Below are 21,772 nucleotides of genomic sequence, written 5' to 3'. Positions count from 1 at the left end.
CTCGCTAAGAAAACGTTGGTTATTTGTGGTGATTATTTTTTGGCGAACAGCGGTTTTGCAACTTCCTGAAGTCTTGGTGCAAGTCAGCGGTTGTTATGGTTGCTCTCGGGTTGCTAGGGTAACCAGCCGGACTCTGAGGGGGGGGGGCCTTCAGTCTACCTGTGTGACGCAGGTGTCTTAGCCACACACACAAAATACAGATAAAAGAAAATCATGTCATTATCATCAACTTGCTCGAGCAACGCCACCCCCCCCCCCCCCCCGATACTTTGAGTCCAGTTCTGGTAAGTGTTGTGTGTCGCCGTCTCCCTGTGGCATGTAAACGGTTTCCTGTTGCATCTTGTAAGTAAAACAGAGAAATATGAGAGGGGTGGGATGGATGGAGGGATGATGGAGGGATGAAGGGATGATGGAGGGATGATGGAGGGATGATGGATGAAGGGATGATGGAGGGATGATGGAGGGATGATGGATGAAGGGATGATGGATGAAGGGAGGAGGAGCAGAGGGTGGAATTTCGTCTTTACTTTTAAAAAACAGGAAAGCGTCTTGTGGCGAGCTGCTTTGTGTCGCTGCAGCTCCTGCCAACGAGCAGTGGCAGGAAGGAGGCGGGAGGCAGAGGGTTGGGGGGGCAGGAGGGGAGGAGTGTTGACGAGGAGGTGGGGGGTGGCGAGGTGAGGGGGTTTTGAGAATTGTGGGACGCCAAGTTATTTAAGACACCTCTCGAAGTAGGTGGCGCCCACGTATCCGCCCCTCAGAGAGCGGTGCACGTTCTGCTCAAAGAGCCGCCGGTTCGTCTGAAGGACTTCTGCTGCCTCCTTGTTCAACGGGTCCTCGGGGTTCGGCTCCTGGGGGGCAGGGGGGGGGATGTTTAGTGTTGTTCACTCTACTGCATAGATTCACTATAATTACTATTCTGTGATGGACGTGAACTCACTAGAAATAGATACTGTAGACCGTAGATGATGGAGTTTACTGTCAACACAGGCTTCCAGTCCTCTCTGTGGAAAACAACAACAACAACAACAACAACTTTTATGTACAGGCTTACGGTGGATTTTAGGGCGACAGGTCGTTACTGAGGGGGAACAGACCTTAAGATATTTAGGCAGACGTTTCCTTCCAGGTCGATATTGGGATGATACACCATCGTCTCACACTTCACCTTGGGGGGGTCATGGGGGTAACCCTGTCCTACCTGAGACACAAAGACGCAATGACATCATTCACACAGTCACAGACTGACTGGTGATAACGGAGGAAAGGAAAGACGTTTCTCACCTTAAAGCTGAAGACAAATTTTCCTCCTTTGTAAAAGCCCTGAGAGATGAAACAAAAAAATGAATTAACACACACACACACACACACACACACACACACACACACACACACACACACACACACACACACACACACACACACACACACACACACACACACACACACACCTCGTCTGGGGAGATGATGAGTCTGAAGTTCAGCAGGTCGTCATCATCAGGGAAGTTGATCTCACACGTTTTTGGAAGATTCAACTCATTAATGTCTGTAAGAAAAATGATTACGTTCAGATCTTCAGACTTTACGGTTTACTAGTACATCACTTTACACACATATTATCCTCTGTACTAGTAAATCACTTTATACAACTATATATGCTACAGCATGTACCTCTGAGATCAACTACACTAAGTACAACTATATGTACCTCTAAAGTGTACTAGAGCATATGTATTTAACTTTGAGATGTTGTAGTGTACAAAGTACTTACTTGTACAAACGTTACCCTCTTCAATGTAGTATAGGATAAAGTAATACGTGTCCCTCTAAGATGTAGTAGTACTGCAGTGCACTATGTACCTCTGACATGTTATCGAGTAAAAGTTGAAAGTACTCAAGTAAAACACAAGTACTTTAGATGTGAGCTCCAGTACAGTAGTTGGTCAATATACTCAGTACTTTAAAGTTGTCATGACGTCATCACATAAGGTCATTACGTCATATAGATTGTTGTTCAGTTAACCACAGAGCTGACACAGCAGGTTAGCTGGTTGAAGCTAGGTTAGCTTAATGAGGCTACCTGCGGTTAGCATAAAACAACAGCCCTCACAGGAGTAAGCTGCTCCCGTGAGGGCTGTGAGCCGTGAAACATGGTTCTGGCTCAGATGTTGTATGAGCTCAGCGGTGTGCTAACGTTAGCCCACAGCAGGCTCCCTTGTGACTGGCTGTTTTGTTTTCAAATATTGCACTAGCTAGCCACTGTTAGCTAACGTTAGCACCCCACATATTAGCGTGATGGCTTGGACCCGCTGCTACTGTGTGTATTTGTGAAACCGGGTCTCTACGGGGGGGCGGTGTTACCCGTTGGTCCGTCGGTACCCAGTGTGCGGTGCGGATGGGACCAGCTAACGGGTCCTGGTGCTGTTATCCAGCCTACCTTTCTGTATTCGGAGCTGGGCCGCGCTGGCTTTCTTCCCCCCAGCTCCTGTTCTGTTTCCTCCTGCAGACTCCTCGTCTTTCTTCTGCTGCTTCAGGGAAAAAAGCTTAATCATCTTCACTTATTGGATCAATGGACGCCTCTACGCTGCGTCCCGTCGGTGGTCCGGGTCTGTCGGTACCGTGAGTTTAAGGGAGAGTCTGTTCCGTCCTAACGGCACCGGGAGGTTGATGGAGCCGGTGCGTCTCAACTAATTACACTGAGGGGACGCTGCTAGCGGAGCTAGCTTAGCATGTTAGCTAGGGGGGAGGGGGTGGTGAATGTTGCACCTTATTTATTGTACTAAACTAAAAACATTATATTTTTAATACAAACGTTAGTAATTTTTATTGTACTACATCTCAGAGGTAAATATTGTACTTTTTATTATAGCACATCGCAGAGGGTCATATTGTACTATCAATTATACCACATCTCACAGGTATGCACTTTTAATATATTTCAATTGCAGAAAAACTACATATCCCAGAATCCTGTACTGTGCACGACACACAGTGACGCGGGGCGTGCGTCCTCACGCTGCCCTTCTTGTATTTACAACACTTCTTTATTTATTTTTTTCCTCTCCTGCTCTGGGCCCGACGTGCAGCGCTCTGTCGGAAGTCACCTGTATGATGTAATCAAGGCAGGGGGTCAAACTTGTCGCACGAGACCACCCGACTCAACCAGCACAGCACCAAATCACGCACAGCACCGCATCGATTTGCGCACATCAGACACGGGGAACAATAGCTGCACTTTATTCACAATATCTGATCGATTCTTATGGGATGATCAATGGGGTCTAGTTCCTGCGGAGGGTTATAACCGCGTTTTGATGTAAAACCACTACGCTTCAGTTAAAATGAGCCATTTGAGAGGTTTTAAAGCCCCCCGGGAAGAAGAGAAGAAGAACACGTTGTAACGCGCGCAGGAGAGAGAGAGAGAGAGAGAGAGAGAGAGAGAGAGAGAGAGAGAGAGAGAGAGAGAGAGAGAGAGAGAGAGAGAGAGAGAGAGAGAGAGAGAGAGAGAGAGAGAGAGAGAGAGAGAGAGAGAGAGAGAGAGAGAGAGAGAGAGAGAGAGAGAGAGAGAGAGAGAGAGAGAGAGAGAGACTCCAGTCAGCGGCACTGCGCCCTTCACTTGATCGATATCGATCAGTTCGGAGAGATTCAGACACACAGTGGCTCCGTTAGCAGGACTAGCACCGGGAGCTAGCACTGGAAGCTATGCGATGGGACGCGTGTGAAGCAGCCCGCAGCTAACGGCAGCCTGGCGGAGAAAGAAACAAGGAAGCGGACTGCTAGCTGTGCCGAACCGGAGCTAACGTGGGCTAACTGTTGGCTAATATTATTTCTAATGTGCGACCAAGGAGCATGCGACCGGATACGAAGAGGTTAGTGCCCGCTGGTTCGCGTCTCTATCAGCAGCCATGTTGTTTTATTAACCTCCGTCTGCCAGGTTCGTTTGTAATGAGGCGGAGAGATAATGAAAGAGGAAGCGGACTGCAGGGCAGCTAGCCCGCTAAGCTAACATGTTAGTGAGCCTAGCCTGGATCACATCACTGATGGGGTGGCTGGTCAGCGTAGTGTCACCTCTCCTATCTGATCTTCAATCAACAACACACCTGTGAATGTCTGCAGGTGTGAATGTATGTGACTGAACGCAGGTGACTGTGACGTGTTAGCGGTTAGCAGCTAATGCTGCAGGTGGGGCTAGATGCGCATCTTCATTATTCTTTGCTGCTAACTTCTGTTAGCTAAGTAAATCATAACATCTACAGATGATGCTCACTTCACAAGAGCGTGACTACAGATCCATAGAGAGAAGGCACTTCAAACAAAACAATAACAAATGAAATAGTAAACCTTCACAAAAAACAATTAACTACACAAATAGATTTAAAATGAATTAATTCATGTGTTTAGAAAGCACCAGAACATACCTAAATATTCCTCTTTATGTTGATCATGCATAAACAACCACCTTTACCGTAGAAGTGCTTATTTATGTATATTTCCATTCAAAGTCTACTATATATTCACCTCAATGATTTTTTAAATACAAACATTAATATATGTTTGTAAAAAGAAATCACTGTTGCACAATAAATAATCATACTAACATTGGGGGGAAAGAGTTAAGGTTATATGTCACCATAAAGACCTTGACCAGTACCGTACCGGTAGTACCACTGCAGCGACGGTTCCATGGTATATGGAATGTTTTAGAAATATATATATATATATAGAGAGAGAGAGAGATATTTGCCTTCTGTAATGGGTCCCCGCCCCCCCAGAAACCCTGAGGAACTGGAACTTCTTCATGTCACTCACTCAACCTTTTATTATAAACTTTTGGGTCGTAGAATAATAAAACCAATAGCTCTTTCAGTCCAGTAGGTGGTGCTGTGTTTTCTGGTAAGGTCAGAAGGGGTCAGCATGATTGATAGGAAGTCGGTTCAAACAAAAGTAGAGATATTTATATCTTATATTTATATAAACTGTGATTTGCAAGCAGTGCTGAAAATAAAATACTGACGTTAATGACTGGACTTACGGGCTTAGAAGATACCATCAGCTGACCATCAGCTGTCAATCTATTTGTTACAAGTTGCATTGTTCATAATATCTGTGTGTGTGTGTGTGTGTGTGCTAACCGCTTGTGCGTATGTTTTGTGTCTCCAGCTGACTTGTTCGGGGATGTCGGGCAGTAAGGCGCTGGGCGGGGGGGCAGGCGGGGGTGCGAGGCGGAGGCGGACGCGGTGCCGGCGCTGCCAGGCCTGCATGAGGACGGAGTGTGGAGAGTGTCACTTCTGTAAGGACATGAAGAAGTTCGGCGGGCCCGGCCGCATGAAGCAGTCCTGCCTTCTGAGACAGTGCACGGCGGTGAGAGACACACGCACGCACACACACACACACACACACACACACACACACACAATCGGCTGTACACGTCAGAAATAAGTACGCACACACGTATGTGTGTATAGACACACACACACACCGTCAGCGTCTTCTGGTATTTCTGGTTGTTGGTGTCTCTTCAAATAGCTTCAGCCAAGAGCCCAGCAGGCGTTGATGCTGGGTCTCCATGGCAACCAGAGATGGTTCCTGGAGCTGTGAGTGAGAGAGTTGTCTTTGATCCATCGCACACCAACACACACACACACACACACACTGAGCCAGTTTATCTTCATGTTTTTTGGGTTTGAGCTATATTTGTTTATCTTATTATTGTTGGTGGGGGGGGGGGAGGAGGAGGAGGAGGAGGAAGAGGCAGGTGCTCCTCTGGAGAGTCACTCTCCCTGTCTCTCACCTGTCTGACCCACCTTTCTCTCTCTCTCCAGCCGGTGTTGCCTCACACGGCGGTGTGCTTTGCATGTGGCGAGGCGGGTAAGGAGGACACGGTGGACTCTGAGGAGGAGAAGTTCAGCCTCTCTCTGATGGAGTGCACCATCTGTAACGAGATCATCCACCCGAGCTGTCTGAAGGTCAGTGCTGCCCATATTCAATGATCCAATCAGAAACCCTCTCACAGAAGTGTTGATCTAAATCAAAATAAGTCTCCCAGCCTCACCTCTATCAGACCACTATTATTTATTACCATGGCAACCAGGAGATGATCTGTCTGAACTGTTTCCTGTCAACTCAAACATGGACAGAATGTTGAAGCCGACGTGGCGTGAGGTAGAGAAGGAGCGCGGTTCAAACCCGGGCTGCTCCGTGTCCAAGTGTCCCTGAGCAAGAAGCCCCCCCCCCTCCCGGGTGCCCTCAGGGCTGCACATTGCTGCCACTGTGTGGGAGGGTTAGATAAACGACATGTCGTGTAGAAGCTGAGATGTTGGTTGTTGTCTCTCCTCAGATGGGTAAAGCTGAAGGAATCATCAACGACGAGATCCCAAACTGCTGGGAGTGTCCCAAGTGCCACAAGGAGGGCAAGACCAGTAAGGTAGGACCACAGAAACCATCGAATTACTCATGACTAAAACCAATGAAAATGAACACTCAATCATAAAACATCAGTTTATTTTACAACAAAAAGTAAAATGGTGCGCAGTGTACTTTTTTGACCTTCTTTCAAGTCAAATTTAAGTAGTTGTAGCATCTTGTAGCATCTTGTAGCATCTTGTAGCCTTTGGCTTTATGTAGCAAATGGTCAGAAATTCATCACAGTATTTTGTAAATGCATGAATTCAGCCACGTGAGCAGCTTCTCCCCGCTGGTCACCCGCTGGTCACCCGCTGGTCACCCGCTGGTCACCCGCTGGTCACCCGCTGGTCACCCGCTGGTCACGCGGCGTCTCGTATTAACCCTCCACCCTGGTGTTTGGGCTCAGGACCCGGCGGACGGCTCGGGGAAGCGCAGGCTGGATAACGGGGAGGTTGGCCGCTGGAAGCTCACAGATGACCCTCCCCCTAAAAAAAAAGCACCTCCCTCCCTGGAGGAGGGAGTGGGACTGGGGGGCCACAAGAGGAAGAAGGAGAAGGAGCTGCCTCAGGACAGTGGGCCCAAGAAGAAGGTAGAGTGAGATCTTAAGTGGAATCTGATGTCCAACCCGTCTCCAGCTGGTGTCTCACTGTCTCCTCCTCCTGTCTCTCTCTCAGATGAAGGGCGCCCATGAAAAACGGCTCAAAAAGGCACGAGACTTTATTATTGTAACGATTTCATTGTAATTCGTGGTAGTTTTTCTGTTCTTAAACATAATTCATATTTGAATGACAACCTGAAGAAGACTTTGACGTGTCGTTCTTTCATCAGAAACCCAAGCAGGAGGCGTCGGAGTCCAACGGTCCCACCTCCTTGGGTGGAGGAGGACTGCAGGGCTCCACCATCTCGTCTTCTCAGCCCGGGGTGGGGGTAGGAGTGGGGGGGGCGACGAGTGCAGACCAGCGCTCCCACCACCGGGAGAAGCTGGAGCGCTTTAAGAGGATGTGTCTGCTGGAGCGCCGACCCTCCTCCTCGTCCTCCTCCTCCTCCTCGTCCTCCTCCTCCTCCTCTTCCAGCTCGGAGTCCGACTCAGAGTCCGACTCGGACGATTCCCTCAGGGGGGAGCAGGCCGGAGGGGGCTCCTCGCCTTCTTCCTCCTCCCCGGCACAGCCTCAGCCCGTCGCTCACGGCAACAGCGGCGGGCGGACGGAGCGGGAGAGGAGTCGCAGCGAGAAGGAGAGAGCGAGGAAGAGCGAGCGACACCTGGCCGGCTTGAGCTTCAGCGCCAGCGACGAGTCTGAGGGGGAGGGGGGCAGGGGAGGCGAGGAGCTGAGGGAGGAGGAGCAGGGGGAAGGGGAGGTGACTCGACGGAGAGGGGGAGAGGCCGGCTTACCTCCTCGAGGACGTAAAGGGGGACTACTAGAAGGAGAGGAGGAGGAGGACACGCCCACCTCTGATAGGACCAGGAAGACCTCCATCTCCCTCCCCCCGCCCTCGCCGCTCTCCTCCAACCAGATGCCTCCGTCCTCGCAGCACGACGGCTTCCCTGGGAAACAGCGCAGCAACGGGCAGGAGGCGCGCAACGGGCGGACACGGGGCGGCGTGGGAGTGGGGAGGGAGGGGGGAGAGAAGGAGAACGCTAGCGGCGTCCTCACCAACCACAGACACAGCGGGGGGGGGGGCAAAGGCACGGGGAGCCGCGGCAACAAGTTCCGTAAGAACCAGACGTCCAAAAACAGCAGCTCCTCCCTCCCCACTTCAAATGGGGGCGGCGGCGGTGGGGGAGGTGGCCTGATGATGTCAGCCATGGCGGCGTCCCCCTGCTCGCAGCCGTCCCGCCTCGCCCCGCGCTCCCAGATGATGAAGCGCAGCCCACCCGCCGTCCCCTCGCCCCCCCGGCCCGTACAGATGGAGAGGCATCTTGTGCGCCCCCCCCCCACATGCCCCGAGCCCAGGTGCCTGCCACTGGACTCTGGCTCCTCCCACATTATGACACGTGACGTGTGGCTCCGAGTCTTCACCCACCTGAGCCAGAGGGAGCTGTGTGTCTGCATGAGGGTGTGTCGCACCTGGAGCCGCTGGTGAGTGACATCACACTGTGACCTCACGGTGACCTCACGTCTGAGCACATCTCAGGCTCCTCTGTTTCTTCTTCAGGTGTTGTGATAAACGCTTGTGGACTCAGATCGACCTGAGCCGGCAGCGCTCCATCACCCCCCCCATGTTGAGTGGTATCATCCGCCGGCAGCCCGTCTCCCTGAACCTGGGCTACACCAACATCTCCAAGAAACAGCTCATGTGGCTCATCAACCGCTTACCAGGTGACGCCAGACCTCCCCGATGACCTTTGTGAACGTTGAACTATAAAGTGAGGAGCCCTCTCAGCTAAAAATGCTGTGGCTCCTCACCTGTCTTCCTCCTGACCCCCCCGCCCGAGTCTCACCTGTCTCCCCTGCGTCCCCTCAGGTCTGTTGGAGCTGAACGTGGCTGGGTGCCCGTGGCCGGCGGTCTCTGCTCTCTGTCAGGCCGTGTGTCCGTGTCTCAAGCTGCTGGACCTCAGCAGAGTAGAGGACCTCAAAGACTCTCACCTGAGAGAGCTGCTGGCCCCGCCCCCCGACACCCGGACAGGTGAGACGCAGCCCTCTCTCTTTTTACATGAAGGATGTGTTTTGGCCTCTAATCGGTTTATCGGTCTGGTTCACCAACTCGTCTCTGATTGGTCGATCAGCTCACGGGGAGACCAGAGTGGGCCGCTTCCAGAACGTTGCTGAGCTGCGATTGGCTGGCTTGGACCTGACGGACGCGTCGTCCCGCCTGTTGGCTCGTTACGTCCCTCATCTGAACAAGTTGGACCTCAGTCAGTGTGGAAACATCAGTGACCAGACGGTGCACACGCTCACCTCCTCCATTTCCCCCCTGAGGGACAGCCTCACCCACGTCAACCTGGCAGGTGAGTCTCGCTCTCCCCCCTCACTGTGTCACCCCTCACTGTGTCCCCCCCTCACTGTCTCACCCCCTCACTGTGTTCCAGGTTGTGTGAAGGTGACGGATCAGTGTGTGTCGTTGCTTCGGCGATGTTCATCTCTCCAGGCGGTGGATCTTCGTTGTTGTTCCTTGTTGTCGTCGGAGACGGGGCAGCTGTTGTTGTTCCCTCATCACGCCGCCTCCTCTGCCACCATCACAGCTGCTGCTTCATCCTCCTCCTCCTCCTCCTCCTCCTGTCCTCCTGAAGACACAACGCTGCTAAAGAACAGCTAGAGCCCCCCTCATATCATGTGACACTCCAATCATTGGTGCAGACGGCACAAGAGCCCCGCCTCCCACCGCCTCCCACTGCAGGGGGTGAGGAGGCCCCTGTGCAGCGTTTCTCCTGACCTGAGGAGGAAAGCATTCTGGGAAAGTTGTCGGTAATAGTAAAAAAAATAGAAATCCTGAGCGTGTACATATTTGTTCTCTGTACAATTTTGGGTGTGTGTACATATGTGTAGTTTACTGTAAATTACCCGTGACCTTTGAACCATCACTAACACTTGTATCCTTCATCCACCGGCCTGCCGCACACGGGGGGGTCTGACATTTGGTCTGGTTAGGCCACAGCGGTCCCCTATTTTCAGTGTTCATGCTAAACCAGGCTAACGTTTCCCTCCACTCAGTCTGATGGCTCTGCTCTGTTTCTAAGCTAAGCTAAGCTAAGCTAAGCTAAACCCTTCTTAGTGGACTCGCTACACGTTTTAATGGCTCCCTGGAGACCAACCACATTGGCCACTACATTTGCACTGAGTCCTAGAAACAAAGATGGTGATTGTTTTGAGGACCTGCGGTGTCCAAGCTAAATAAAGAGCTAGCGTCTTGAAACGTAGGTTTAAGATCAACTGGTACAAACCAGTCAGGGTGAGCAGATGAAACACACATTAAAAGCAACAGTATCCACCTCTTCCAGTGTTTGTGCTAAGCTAGGCTAACGCCCACTTCTCTATAAAATGTCAGACTGTTCTCCTCTCCCGGTGTGTGTCCTCTTCATCATGTGATCAGGTTATTTTGGCAAGTTATTGTGTTTTCTCAGGAGTTTGTACTTAATTTATTTTTTTTGCCTCCTGTCACTCCATTCCTTCTCTTCATGTGTCACTTCCTGTTGGATCTGATGTCCGTTCGTCTTCCTCGTGATGAAGACGAAGCGCATTTCTGCCACATAGAAAAGAATCAACGTGAAATCTAATCTAGTTCATATTATTACAGTCTTGATCAATTGATTTAATTCAGACTCCCTTTCTTACAATATATTAGATTTTCTTTATCACATTTTGACTGCTCATATTTTTGACTGTTTTTTTTTTATATTCCATTTTGCCATTTTTGGGGCTCAATGGGTTTCCATAGTTTCAAATATGAAAAAAGCTTAATATGAAACAACAGCTGATTACTGCTTGTGTTTTTGATGGAACTGGCTGTTGATCATGTGATCAGATCCACACTGAGGTCCAGCTATAATAATGGTTCATGTACCTGTACCTTCATATCTAGAGCAAAGGATAGATGGCCCCTGCTGGGCGGGGGGGGGGGGGGGGTTATATTCGCTCTGCTGTCACAGCAATTTTTGTGTTTTCTCTGCGACATTTTTCAAAGTTCCAAAAAGCAACGTGATTAACAGAATTTAAATTGAGTTAAGAGAACTACCTGGCACCTCCCCTCGTCCTCACTAGCTAGCTAATGTTAGCCAGCGAGCTAACTTGGTACTGCTATTAGCTCATTCCTTACACAGGAGAGGTCACTAAATACAGAGTGATGAGCGCATTAAGCTTATGCTTAAGATGCAGAGACGACAAGCGAATATCGGCTACATCCTACGCTTTGAGCGTCCTGGTAGCATGTTAGCCAACACTGAACAACCAAACACATCATTACAGCAGATGTTGTTTATTTGGGATTTCTAGTCATGAATTTAAATATTTGACTTAAATGTATTTATTAAAAGTGCAGAAGAGTACATGGAATAAAAAGTATTAGCAGCTGAATGTTTAATTACCACAAACACCGTGTTGTGCCATAAAAACCCGCCGGAGGTCAATAGGTCATATTTTATACTTTTTCTATTCCGTTGTGATTAACTTTTTTTTATTTTTATTGTAATTTTGGGGTTCAATGATTTATAGCGTGGCTTCAAACTTTGCCTAGCAACAAGTGACAAGATCAAATCAGATTGGACGACAAATCCCCTGAAGGCTCTCACCAATCAGGAGCTCTGACAGGTTTCACCTCCTCCTCTGACTCATCAATGTTTGAAAGATTCACCGGAACATCTTCAGCATTTCCCCCTTTTGCCAAATGTAGTTTTTGTTGTGAAAGAGGCAATTTATGGTATTTTTATTTGTTTTTTATATTTTGTCATGATGCCTCTGTTGTGTTGATAAATTATGAGGAAGAAGTTTGAACAAAAAGTGAAAGACTCCAGGCAGCTATGAGAGATACTACTGTAACGATGAGTAATAAAGAAGCAATGGGTTCCTTTGTACTCCCTTAAGTCTCTTCTGGTACAAGTACACCAACAGCTCATGTACTTATACTTCTGCGTCCTGAGGACCAATCATCTCGTTCCTCATGAAAGACGTGAGAAGTACTAAAACCATAAAGTACACAGTACTAATACCACAGAATACACAGTACGTAGTAATAAGAAAATAACCCTAACCTGAAAGCTTTTATTTCAGTATAAATATAAAATAATATATAAATCATTTTCTGTCGCGTTCCTGTGTGCGCGTGCATGTACGTCCCCTGAGAAGAGTAGTGCTACGTTCTCGTGTTCCTCGTAGACTCTAGATTTATGCTGAATCCCCGTATCTCGTACATTTGAATCTTTATTGAAAAGCATGAGCATTATTTTTAAATAAATTAAGTATTCATGATATAAAATAGTACAACTTTTTAATTATTTGTACTACATTTTGTCACTGATTATTCACACACATTTGAAACTTGGTCCTCGCATTCACTGCGTAGTGTCATAAGATCCCAGTGCTCCTGAAGGCAGCACGTCGCCCTACAGGAGTCAGTGCGTGATATCCTTCCGCGGGAGAGACGCGTGCGGCCCTTTCCCTCGCGACGACACAGGATGCGAACGGGCGGCGGTTCTTCAATATCCGCGTAAAAGAAAAACACCGCGCCGTTACCGGGGAACTCCCGCCGCTTTCCGCACCGACCGAAGCTCCGTGGAAGAAATATAATCTGCTGTGAGCGCAGCAAGGTAACCGAAAGTGTGCAGCTAAGGACGACGAGCAGAGCGAGTGTGAGCCGGTGGACGGAATGGAGCTCATCACTATTCTAGAGAAAACCGTCTCTCCAGGTGAATATCAACATGCAACCGGTAACCGGGGCTGGTAACCGTGGTATCGGCGTCGTTATGGTGTTAGCTTAGCTACAGTTAGCTCCGATTAACCGGTGAAAGTTTGCAGGAGGGAAATGCCTCGCTAGTAGCTATTAGCAGTTAATGCTAAAGCTAACGTTACGGCCCAGCCACCGCCGGTGACTTCGCACCGCCATGGAGCGCATCGCAAGTGTGACCGTTTAGCTCACCTTGTGGTTCTCTCGGGTTAGCTCTGAATGGTACTATCATTTGATAACGTGGATGTAGCTCTGCTGAGGCCGATCTGACCGCAGCACGTAGCCGGTGAGAAGAGGCGACACTGCCCATACATGTGTTAGCCGCTTGGTTAGCTGGTAGCTTTTATCATTTACTGTCGGCCGCTTCTTCGCACGTTGGTCCTGGATAACGTTCCTTTAAAGCCGCTGAGGGGAGAGTAAAGTCCCCGAGGTGTTCTATAAGTAACTGTCCACATCTGTGAACAGTTATGTTTCTGTAAGCGGCGTGCATTTTCATCAATAAAACTTTATTTCTGCTAACCCAATCGTGTCCCGGCTAATGTTAGCATGCTAACCGAGAGGCTGAAACGCACGTTGGAGCCTCGCCGCGTTTCTTCAGTGGCGTTAACGTTGCTCGTGCTTGTTTACCGGAACACCCCGCGTCTGTGGAACTGGTGGACCCGAGCTAGAACCTCGGTGCTGTTATCCTAACCCGTGAGCTAACTAGCTAACATCACACTGAATAACTCTCTCTCCTCAGATCGGAATGAACTGGAGGCGGCACAGAAGTTTCTGGAGCAGGCGGCGGTGGAGAATCTGGTTAGTATGGTGCTTCTGAGACCATCTGACCTGCAGCAGTCGGGATGGAACCGACAGGAACTCAGGCGCCCCTCCCTCTAGACATCTGTGCTACTGTGCTAGCCGTAGCAATTTAGCGTTGGCTGCACCCATGCGAAGCGCCCGTTGTGTTTTTCACATTATTAGCGGTTTGTAGTAATGTACAAAGCGCTGAGGTATGATCACCTAGAGGCAATAAATCAATGTAGATTTACATTTATTCATCAACGTCAACAACCATAACTCTAGATTCCTTCCACTGCTCATTGCTGCTGGTTTACTTCCTTCATTCTGCACCAGAGAGCCTGATGGGACATGCGCTTTGAGAAGGATCGCTGTTAGAAACGAGCTCTTTAGTTGATCAGATGTTTGTTCAATTGCACATGTTTGTGTTCTCGTGATTCTTATTAAACTAAGATTTATTTTCTTAATTTCTTTTGCAACTGTGACGTCAGTGTTTCTCAATGAAGGCCTTCAGTAATGTGATTCCTGTAGTTAGTAGTAAACGGTGCCCCACGGGGCCTCAGGCAGAGACTGGTACTGCAGCACAGAATAAGTGAGAGGACGCGTCTGAGCAGTTATTGGGGTTACTTCTTGAAGTTGTTGCTCATGTGGTTCCTCTCCCTCAGCCCACGTTCCTGGTGGAGTTGTCTAAAGTGTTGGCGAACCCCGGGAACACTCAGGTGGCTCGAGTGGCTGCCGGTCTGCAGGTGAAGAACTCTCTGACTTCCAAGGACCCTGACGTGAAGACCCAGTACCAGCAGAGATGGCTGGCCATCGACGCCAACGCTCGCCGCGAGATCAAGAACTATGTAAGGATGGCAGGCTCCGCCCCCGCCACGTCTCTCCTTCGTCGCTGTGCTCACATCTGTCTCCTCTGTCCACCAGGTTTTACAGACTCTGGGCACGGAGACGTACCGGCCCAGCTCGGCCTCGCAGTGCGTCGCCGGCATCGCCTGCGCCGAGATCCCCGTCAACCAGTGGCCTGAGCTGATCCCCCAGCTGGTGGCCAACGTCACGGACCCCTCCAGCACGGAGCACATGAAGGAGTCCACGCTGGAGGCAATCGGCTACATCTGCCAAGACATTGTGAGTGACAGGAATCAGGAAACATTTATTACCACAATATGTCAGACATACGAGGGATTACAGCAGACCACACATCACACCCGCTGACCTGCTTGTTCCCTTCAGGACCCGGAGCAGCTGCAGGAGAACGCCAATCAGATCCTTACGGCCATCATCCAGGGCATGAGGAAGGAGGAGCCCAGCAACAACGTGAAGCTGGCTGCCACCAACGCGCTGCTCAACTCGCTGGAGTTTACCAAGGCCAACTTTGACAAGGAGGTAAGTGCTTGTCCCTCCTAGTCAGGAGGAGATAAACGGGTCTGGTGTTCCAGCTTCAGTGCACTAAACGGCTTGTTCATACACACCTACTATTTTACCATTAGGTTGGAGCCCACAAGATCCAAATTACACTTTCTACAAAGGAGGATGTTTTAATGTGAAGGCGTTGTGCTTCCTGCCTGTGTTTCAGACGGAGAGACACTTCATCATGCAAGTGGTGTGCGAGGCGACGCAGTGTCCCGACACCAGGGTGAGTAGCGTCTCCATGGTGACTGGTGGAAGGGTCGTTTTGTGGGCGTGTCCTGACACTGTTCATTGTCCAGGTGCGTGTGGCAGCCTTACAGAACCTGGTGAAGATCATGTCTCTGTACTACCAGTACATGGAGACCTACATGGGCCCGGCTCTGTTCGCGGTGAGAACTCCTTTCTGTTACCCATGAGGCATCTCAAGGCGCTTTCTCTCCCTCCAGGTTCTGGAGTTTCAAATCCAAAGTCGACCTCATCAGCGTCTTCGGTTTAGAATAAAAGCTGCAGCCACGTTATTCACAAGCAGAAAACAATATATTCTAAATGGCCAACATGTCGTCTCATGGCACAAATGTTCTGAACAGTTAGTTTTACAGTCACATGACTGTCTTAGACTAATTAATGATGACGTTATAGTTTCCCAGCAATTAGTTTCTTTCAGTCACAATGAAATGCTTTTCTGAAATATATATTTTAAAGCACCAATTCAAAGAAATGTATAAAGTTTTAGTTCTGTCGCGGTAGGGATGATGATAAATAATAAATGGAATAGAATGACGTTCTGCTGACTGCCTCGTAATCTTTGTTGATATTTTGGCCTCACCCTCAGATCACCATCGAGGCGATGAAGAGCGATATTGATGAAGTGGCCTTACAGGGCATCGAGTTCTGGTCCAACGTGTGTGACGAGGAGATGGATCTGGCCATCGAGGCCTCAGAGGTCTGTAAGCAGACTCTAACCCTTCACCTCGGCTCCAGGTTGTTAGGACCCGCCCCCTTTGACTGTCCTCTTGTCCAATGGCAGGCCTCGGAGCAGGGACGCCCTCCAGAGCACACCAGTAAATTCTATGCTAAAGGGGCCCTGCAGTACCTGGTCCCCATCCTGACCCAGACCCTCACCAAACAAGTGAGTGTTTGCACTACGTCTTCATGGCCATCTTTGACTTCCTTACTAACCTTTGACCTCTACCCTCTCAGGACGAGAACGACGACGATGACGACTGGAACCCCTGCAAGGCGGCAGGTGTGTGTCTGATGCTGCTGGCCACCTGCTGTGAGGACGACGTGGTTCCTCACGTGCTGCCTTTCATCAAAGAACACATCAAACACCCCGACTGGCGCTACAGAGACGCCTCCGTCATGGCCTTTGGGTCCATCCTGGAAGGACCTGAACTCAACCAGCTCAAACCCCTGGTCATACAGGTGAGTCAGCTGCTCGACTCTATCAGCTAATTCTGACACCTAATGGTTTATTATGTATAAGCACCTGTGTTTGAGCGGGTGACCCTGGTGATGCTAACTGGTCGTGTCCAGGCGATGCCCACCCTGATCGAGCTGATGAAGGACCCCAGCGTGGTGGTCAGAGACACCACGGCCTGGACGGTGGGGCGGATCTGTGAGCTGCTGCCCGAGGCAGCCATCAACGAGGTGTACCTGGCGCCCCTGCTGCAGTGCCTGATCGAGGGCCTGGGGGCGGAGCCACGGGTGGCTTCCAACGTCTGCTGGGTGAGCTGTGGTGTCACATGACTTGGGAGGTTAACAGTGACATAAATCAGTGGAAGACTAGCCTAAAGCTGAGGTCAACTCCCCCCCCCCCCAGGCCTTCTCGTCTTTGGCTGAAGCAGCCTACGAGGCAACGGATGCTGCAGAGGACCAGGAGGAGCCGGCCACCTACTGCCTGTCCTCGTCCTTTGAGATCATCGTACAGAAGCTCCTGGAGACCACAGACAGGTACAGAGCTCCTTTTAAACAAGAAACAAGAAGTGTAGATAATAAATCTATTACTCATTTGAATGCATTGATGATGATGATGCTTCCTCCTACAGACCCGACGGGCACCAGAACAACCTGCGCTCTGCGGCCTACGAGGCTCTGATGGAGATCGTGAAGAACAGCGCTAAGGACTGTTACCCCGCCGTGCAGAAGACCACTCTGGTCATTATGGAGCGGCTGCAGCAGGTCCTTCAGATGGAGGTGATTCATATTGAGGTTCCATGTGCTATTTGAAGGAGATGTGTGATTGGTCCGTGATGATAACATGCACCACGCTGACTGTGATGACAAAACCAACCACAATTATCTGAGACCGCCACACGCCTTACTTCCTGTAGCCGTCAACCAATAGCTGAATGCGGTGCGTTCTGTGTAACGACGTCACTTCCTGTGTCCCCCAGTCTCACATCCAGAGCACTTCTGACCGAATCCAGTTCAACGACCTGCAGTCGCTGCTGTGTGCCACTCTGCAGGTGAGACGGCCCCCCCAGCATGCTCTCCTTTCAGCGCGGTCTATGCTTTGTGTCACTTCCTGTGTGTGTGTGTGTGTGTGTGTGTGTGTCGCAGAACGTCCTGCGTAAAGTGCAGCATCAGGACGCCCTTCAGATCTCAGACGTGGTGATGGCGTCGTTACTGAGGATGTTCCAGAGCACCGCCGGCTCCGGGGGGGTCCAGGAGGACGCTCTGATGGCCGTGTCCACTCTGGTGGAAGGTGCACGCCGTGCTCCCCCACACACACACACGCACACGCACACCAGGGTTGTTAATGTTGGTGTGTTGTTTCAGTTCTGGGCAGTGACTTCCAGAAATACATGGACGCCTTCAAGCCGTTCCTGGGCATCGGATTGAAGAACTACGCCGAGTATCAGGTCAGTCTTCACCGCCAGCAGCGAACCCCCTGCTGTGCGTCTGATTGGTCCGTGATGATAACATGCACCACGCTGACAGTGATGACAAAACCAACCACAAATATCTGAGACCTCCACACGGCACATTCTGGAGTTTAAGAGTCTGCAACGTAATTTAATAAATGAAGTCGGGGGGCTACATGATGATGATGATGATGTCGTTACAGGTGTGTCTGGCAGCTGTGGGTCTGGTGTGTGACCTGTGCAGAGCTCTGATGTCCAACATTCTGCCTTACTGTGACGAGATGATGCAGCTGCTGCTGGAGAACCTCGGGGTGAGGAGGAGGAGGGGGAGGAGTCTTGTGTATTGACGAGTTTCATGGTCCATGATGATAACATGCACCACGCTGACTGTGATGACAAAACCAACCACAAGTATCTGAGACCTCTTGTAGCTCCTTGGAACTGTAGATGCACCCCTCGCTCTTGGTGCTAACGCCCCCCCCCCTTCTGTCCTCCAGAATGAGAACGTCCATCGCTCCGTTAAGCCTCAGATCCTCTCGGCCTTCGGAGACATTGCCTTGGCCATCGGGGGGGAGTTCAAGAAGTACCTGGACATCGTCCTGGACACGCTGCAGCAGGCCTCCCAGGCCCAGGTGGACAAGGTAACTGCGGTGACTGGGCCGTGCAGTAACCGTGGTGACGGAGCGTTGTTGATTCAGGGTTCCACACGTGTGTGTTTGTCTCCAGACGGACTACGACATGGTGGACTACCTGAACGAGCTGAGGGAGGGCTGCCTGGAGGCCTACACCGGCATCATCCAGGGCCTGAAGGGGGACCAGGAGAACGTGCACCGTAAGATCACGTGACCGGGGGGGGGGGGGGGGGGGGTCGACCTCGGTTCCTCCTCCTGACTGCAGTGGATCAGGAGGATTTTACGAGGTCGTAGAGTAACGAGTCTGTTTCACCCAGAGAGCTTCAGGCCACGGCTTCGCTCACGGCTTCCTGGTTTTGCGAGACTCTATAAAATCAAACGGCGTGTTGATGATGAATGTTCTGCTCCTGAGTCATTTCACCTCCTTGTGATGCTCGTCCTCCTCCTGCTCCCTTAGCCGACGTGATGCTGGTGCAGCCGCGGGTGGAGTTCATCCTCTCCTTCATCCACCACATAGCCGAGGACGAAGACCACTCTGACGGAGTGGTGGCAAATGCCGCCGGGCTCATTGGGTGAGGTTTGATTAGTGGCTCCCGGTAACCACGGCAACGCGCTGTGTTTTATAATCTGGAGGTTTTGCACTGAGCAGCTGTTGGCGTAACCGGGGGCTCTGCTTTGGCTTCACCGTTGCCGTGGAGACCATGGCAAACAGCTGTTGGGTCACTGAAGAGAAATGATGCGCCACTCAACATGTGAGACCGGACCAGAAGAGAGTTCCGGTTCAGCTGGTTGACGTCTGTCCTCTCTCCCCTGTGCGTGCTCAGCGACCTGTGCACGGCCTTCGGTAAAGACGTGATGAAGCTGGTGGAGGTCCGTCCGCTCATCAACGACCTGCTGACGGAGGGGCGGCGCTCCAAAACCACCAAGACCAAGACGCTGGCCACCTGGGCCACCAAGGAGCTGCGTAAGCTCAAGAGCCAGGCCTGGTGAGACACACGGGCTAATGGGTGCTGATTAAACAGACTTCCTGTTTCACAATAAAAGCATCATGTCGGGAACATTTACTGATCAATAATCCTCTTCACTTCAGATTGTTGCGGCTGGGGACCAGAGGTTTGAAAGACACGAGGACAAGGACAACCTGCCCCACTGCTGGATTTAGGTCTTCTGTCTTTGATCCGCTCAAAGCAGAAGCGACATGAGACGAGTGTGAGAGTGAGAGACAATGACACCACGCCACCTTCAGTTTGAGCAGGCGGCAACACCCCCCCTCCCCCCCATATTCACACAAACACAGCCCCCTCCCTCCTAGACGCCTTGTGGACTGGACTCTTGACTGCCCCAACCCCCTCCTCCTGTAAACCTCCCACAATCCACTGTCGCTGTAGTCGGGCTCTCCTGTGACATCACGATGACGTCACAGCTCCACCCCCCCTCTGGGTGGGGGGTGGGGGGCGGCAGTTACAACCACGACAAGAAAAGGACAAACTGAGCGGACGTCTGTGGAAACCTTTAGATTTGTGTTGCTCTTATTTTTTCTTCTTCCTGCGAGCACTGAGGTGACGGAGAAGCCTCCACCCGCTGTGCTCGGCGCTCTTATCCAAAAAAACAACAGCACTAAAAGTCCTACGAAGTAAAAGTGCCAAAAGGAGACTCTGAGGAGTGGAAATGAGCTGCTAGTTTTCATTTCCCTGATGCACTTGTTTTGGGGGAAAAGGGTCACCACCATTTTTGCTTGTTTGAAAAGAAAAAAATTCAAGAATCGAAGACGTTTGTATAAGGTTATATTTTTCCATTGCTACGATGAAAATAAAGTGAAGAAAAAGACATTAAAATGATCTAAAACATTCCCAAAGCAGTTCTGGTGATTTGGGTCTTTGTTTACGCCACAAACAACCCGTCGTCGTTGTTGAACTCACCTGGTGGTTTGCGTGGTAGCGGCGCCTCGTCTCAGCTTCGCCCTCCGTCTGGGGACCATGAACCAAGTTGTCATCCAGCTGCAGAGCTTCACCTGGTGGAGCAGAGCTTCACCTGGTGGAGCCGGGTCTCAGGAGGAGGGACTTCTTGTGTTGACTTGATGGACACTTGATTACTGAATTGTGAATCGTTTAAAGTCAATCTGCTTTTTATTTCAACTTAGTGAACTAATAAAGTCTATATTGTACTGAACCGTGTGCAGATACTTCTTCTGATGACCATGACAGAGTAGAACATGAAAACCCATATTTATTGAACTGTAAAATCAAATTTAAACAAATTGCAGTTGTGTCTAATAATCACAAGTCAAATTAAAATTAATCGAAAATAAATGAGCCTGTCCGGTACCGGGAGGGGTGACAACGACCAGAGCTCAGTTTATCGATTAGCGGTGATCGATGACTGATGTCGCCGCTGCGCAGCCGCCTCCGTTAGCATCACCGGGGGGTGAGTCGGTCGAAAGCTGCGTATTCAGGTCTCTTCGTGTTGCGCGGAGCCTCCACCGTCACGAACCGGTCCGGACGTTGCATGGCTGTCGGTTTTCCGCAGCAGCTAGCTGCCATTAGCTAGCTTAATTATGTAAAACCACAGTTAACTTAGCTACCGTTGGTTTAGCTTAGCGTTAGCTTAGCTACCATTAGCTAGCTTAGTTATGTAAAACCACAGTTAGCTTAGCTACCGTTGGTTTAGCTTAGCGTTAGCTTAGCTGCCATTAGCTAGCTTAGTTATGTAAAACCACAGTTAGCTTAGCTACCGTTGGTTTAGCTTAGCGTTAGCTTAGCTGCCATTAGCTAGCTTAGTTATGTAAAACCACAGTTAGCTTAGCTACCGTTGGTTTAGCTTAGCGTTAGCTTAGCTGCCATTAGCTAGCTTAGTTATGTAAAACCACAGTTAGCTTAGCTACCGTTGGTTTAGCTTAGCGTTAGCTTAGCTGCCATTAGCTAGCTTAGTTATGTAAAATCACAGTTAGCTTAGCTACCGTTGGTTTAGCTTAGCGTTAGTTTAGCTGCTGTTAGCTGTCAGGATGAATGACGCGCAACAAGAAATGTCTCCGGACTTCGTCTTGATGCGTCTAGGTTCTGCTGCACGGGCCGGACGGCCGGATGTGTGGAGGCGGCGGCTTCGGGCCCGTTCAGGCTGCAGCGGGTGTGTTTGAGAGGGGCCCCTCGCCGGACCGCGGCTCGCCTCTCCCCGTGAAAGGTGAGCTGGCGGGCGGGCTGCTGGTGACGCAGTCCTCTGCCTCTCCGGCACCGGAGGACAATCCGGTTTATCCGGTCCAGGGATTATCCAACGAGTCCCGGACCCCCCAGCTAGCCGACCCGGCTCTGGACT

The 21,772-nt window shown here is 50.5% G+C and overlaps 3 protein-coding genes and 1 non-coding gene across 4 annotated transcripts; 3 read left to right on the top strand and 1 right to left on the bottom strand.

Annotated features, from left to right (window-relative positions):
* Positions 1-62: 62 nt before the first annotated feature.
* On the bottom strand, positions 63-2,716 carry ube2m (ubiquitin conjugating enzyme E2 M). Its single transcript, XM_037475963.2, has 6 exons — positions 2,435-2,716; positions 1,449-1,543; positions 1,282-1,320; positions 1,095-1,198; positions 938-1,001; positions 63-848 (listed from the first exon to the last, which is right to left on the bottom strand). The coding sequence occupies exons 1-6, from the start codon at positions 2,547-2,549 to the stop codon at positions 708-710; spliced, it is 558 nt and encodes a 185-aa protein (XP_037331860.1). The 5' UTR covers positions 2,550-2,716; the 3' UTR covers positions 63-707.
* Positions 2,717-3,540: 824 nt separating this feature from the next.
* On the top strand, positions 3,541-11,908 carry zgc:158376 (uncharacterized protein LOC100101643 homolog). Its single transcript, XM_037475959.2, has 11 exons — positions 3,541-3,866; positions 5,158-5,358; positions 5,820-5,963; positions 6,335-6,421; positions 6,809-6,991; positions 7,077-7,109; positions 7,231-8,480; positions 8,557-8,720; positions 8,866-9,027; positions 9,128-9,349; positions 9,431-11,908. The coding sequence occupies exons 2-11, from the start codon at positions 5,173-5,175 to the stop codon at positions 9,655-9,657; spliced, it is 2,658 nt and encodes an 885-aa protein (XP_037331856.2). The 5' UTR covers positions 3,541-3,866; positions 5,158-5,172; the 3' UTR covers positions 9,658-11,908.
* A 517-nt stretch (positions 11,909-12,425) lies between these two features.
* kpnb1 (karyopherin (importin) beta 1) lies at positions 12,426-20,632 on the top strand. The gene is made up of 22 exons (XM_037475971.2): positions 12,426-12,739; positions 13,517-13,575; positions 14,223-14,405; positions 14,482-14,682; positions 14,788-14,940; positions 15,131-15,190; positions 15,264-15,353; positions 15,797-15,907; positions 15,992-16,093; positions 16,165-16,389; positions 16,501-16,692; positions 16,787-16,917; positions 17,013-17,160; positions 17,361-17,432; positions 17,527-17,671; positions 17,746-17,828; positions 18,035-18,142; positions 18,329-18,472; positions 18,558-18,663; positions 18,921-19,035; positions 19,288-19,449; positions 19,554-20,632. Coding segments are annotated over exons 1-22 (2,631 nt in total). The 5' UTR covers positions 12,426-12,699; the 3' UTR covers positions 19,555-20,632.
* Positions 18,701-18,838, top strand: LOC119221160 (small nucleolar RNA SNORA79). Its single transcript, XR_005120663.1, has one exon. It is a non-coding gene; the product is annotated as a small nucleolar RNA SNORA79 (small nucleolar RNA).
* Positions 20,633-21,772: the final 1,140 nt, after the last annotated feature.

This window comes from Pungitius pungitius, chromosome 12 (assembly GCF_949316345.1).
Source record: "Pungitius pungitius chromosome 12, fPunPun2.1, whole genome shotgun sequence".
Taxonomy (NCBI): Eukaryota; Metazoa; Chordata; class Actinopteri; order Perciformes; family Gasterosteidae; genus Pungitius; species Pungitius pungitius.
Note: the sequence above shows the minus strand (reverse complement) of the source record. Positions and strands in the feature narration are given on the sequence as shown.

Coding starts and splice junctions, on each gene's coding strand:
- kpnb1 (XM_037475971.2), top strand. CDS start 12,700: ATGGAGCTCATCACTATTCTAGAGAAAACCGTCTCTCCAG. Junction 16,094..16,164: donor CCCAGACCCTCACCAAACAA/GTGAGTGTTTGC, acceptor CTACCCTCTCAG/GACGAGAACGACGACGATGA. Junction 17,829..18,034: donor AGAACTACGCCGAGTATCAG/GTCAGTCTTCAC, acceptor ATGTCGTTACAG/GTGTGTCTGGCAGCTGTGGG.
- ube2m (XM_037475963.2), bottom strand. CDS start 2,549: ATGATTAAGCTTTTTTCCCTGAAGCAGCAGAAGAAAGACGAGGAGTCT. Junction 1,544..2,434: donor CCAGCTCCGAATACAGAAAG/GTAGGCTGGATA, acceptor TTTTTCTTACAG/ACATTAATGAGTTGAATCTT. Junction 1,321..1,448: donor TCATCATCTCCCCAGACGAG/GTGTGTGTGTGT, acceptor TTCATCTCTCAG/GGCTTTTACAAAGGAGGAAA.
- zgc:158376 (XM_037475959.2), top strand. CDS start 5,173: ATGTCGGGCAGTAAGGCGCTGGGCGGGGGGGCAGGCGGGGGTGCGAGG. Junction 6,992..7,076: donor ACAGTGGGCCCAAGAAGAAG/GTAGAGTGAGAT, acceptor TCTCTCTCTCAG/ATGAAGGGCGCCCATGAAAA. Junction 9,028..9,127: donor GCCCCCCGACACCCGGACAG/GTGAGACGCAGC, acceptor TTGGTCGATCAG/CTCACGGGGAGACCAGAGTG.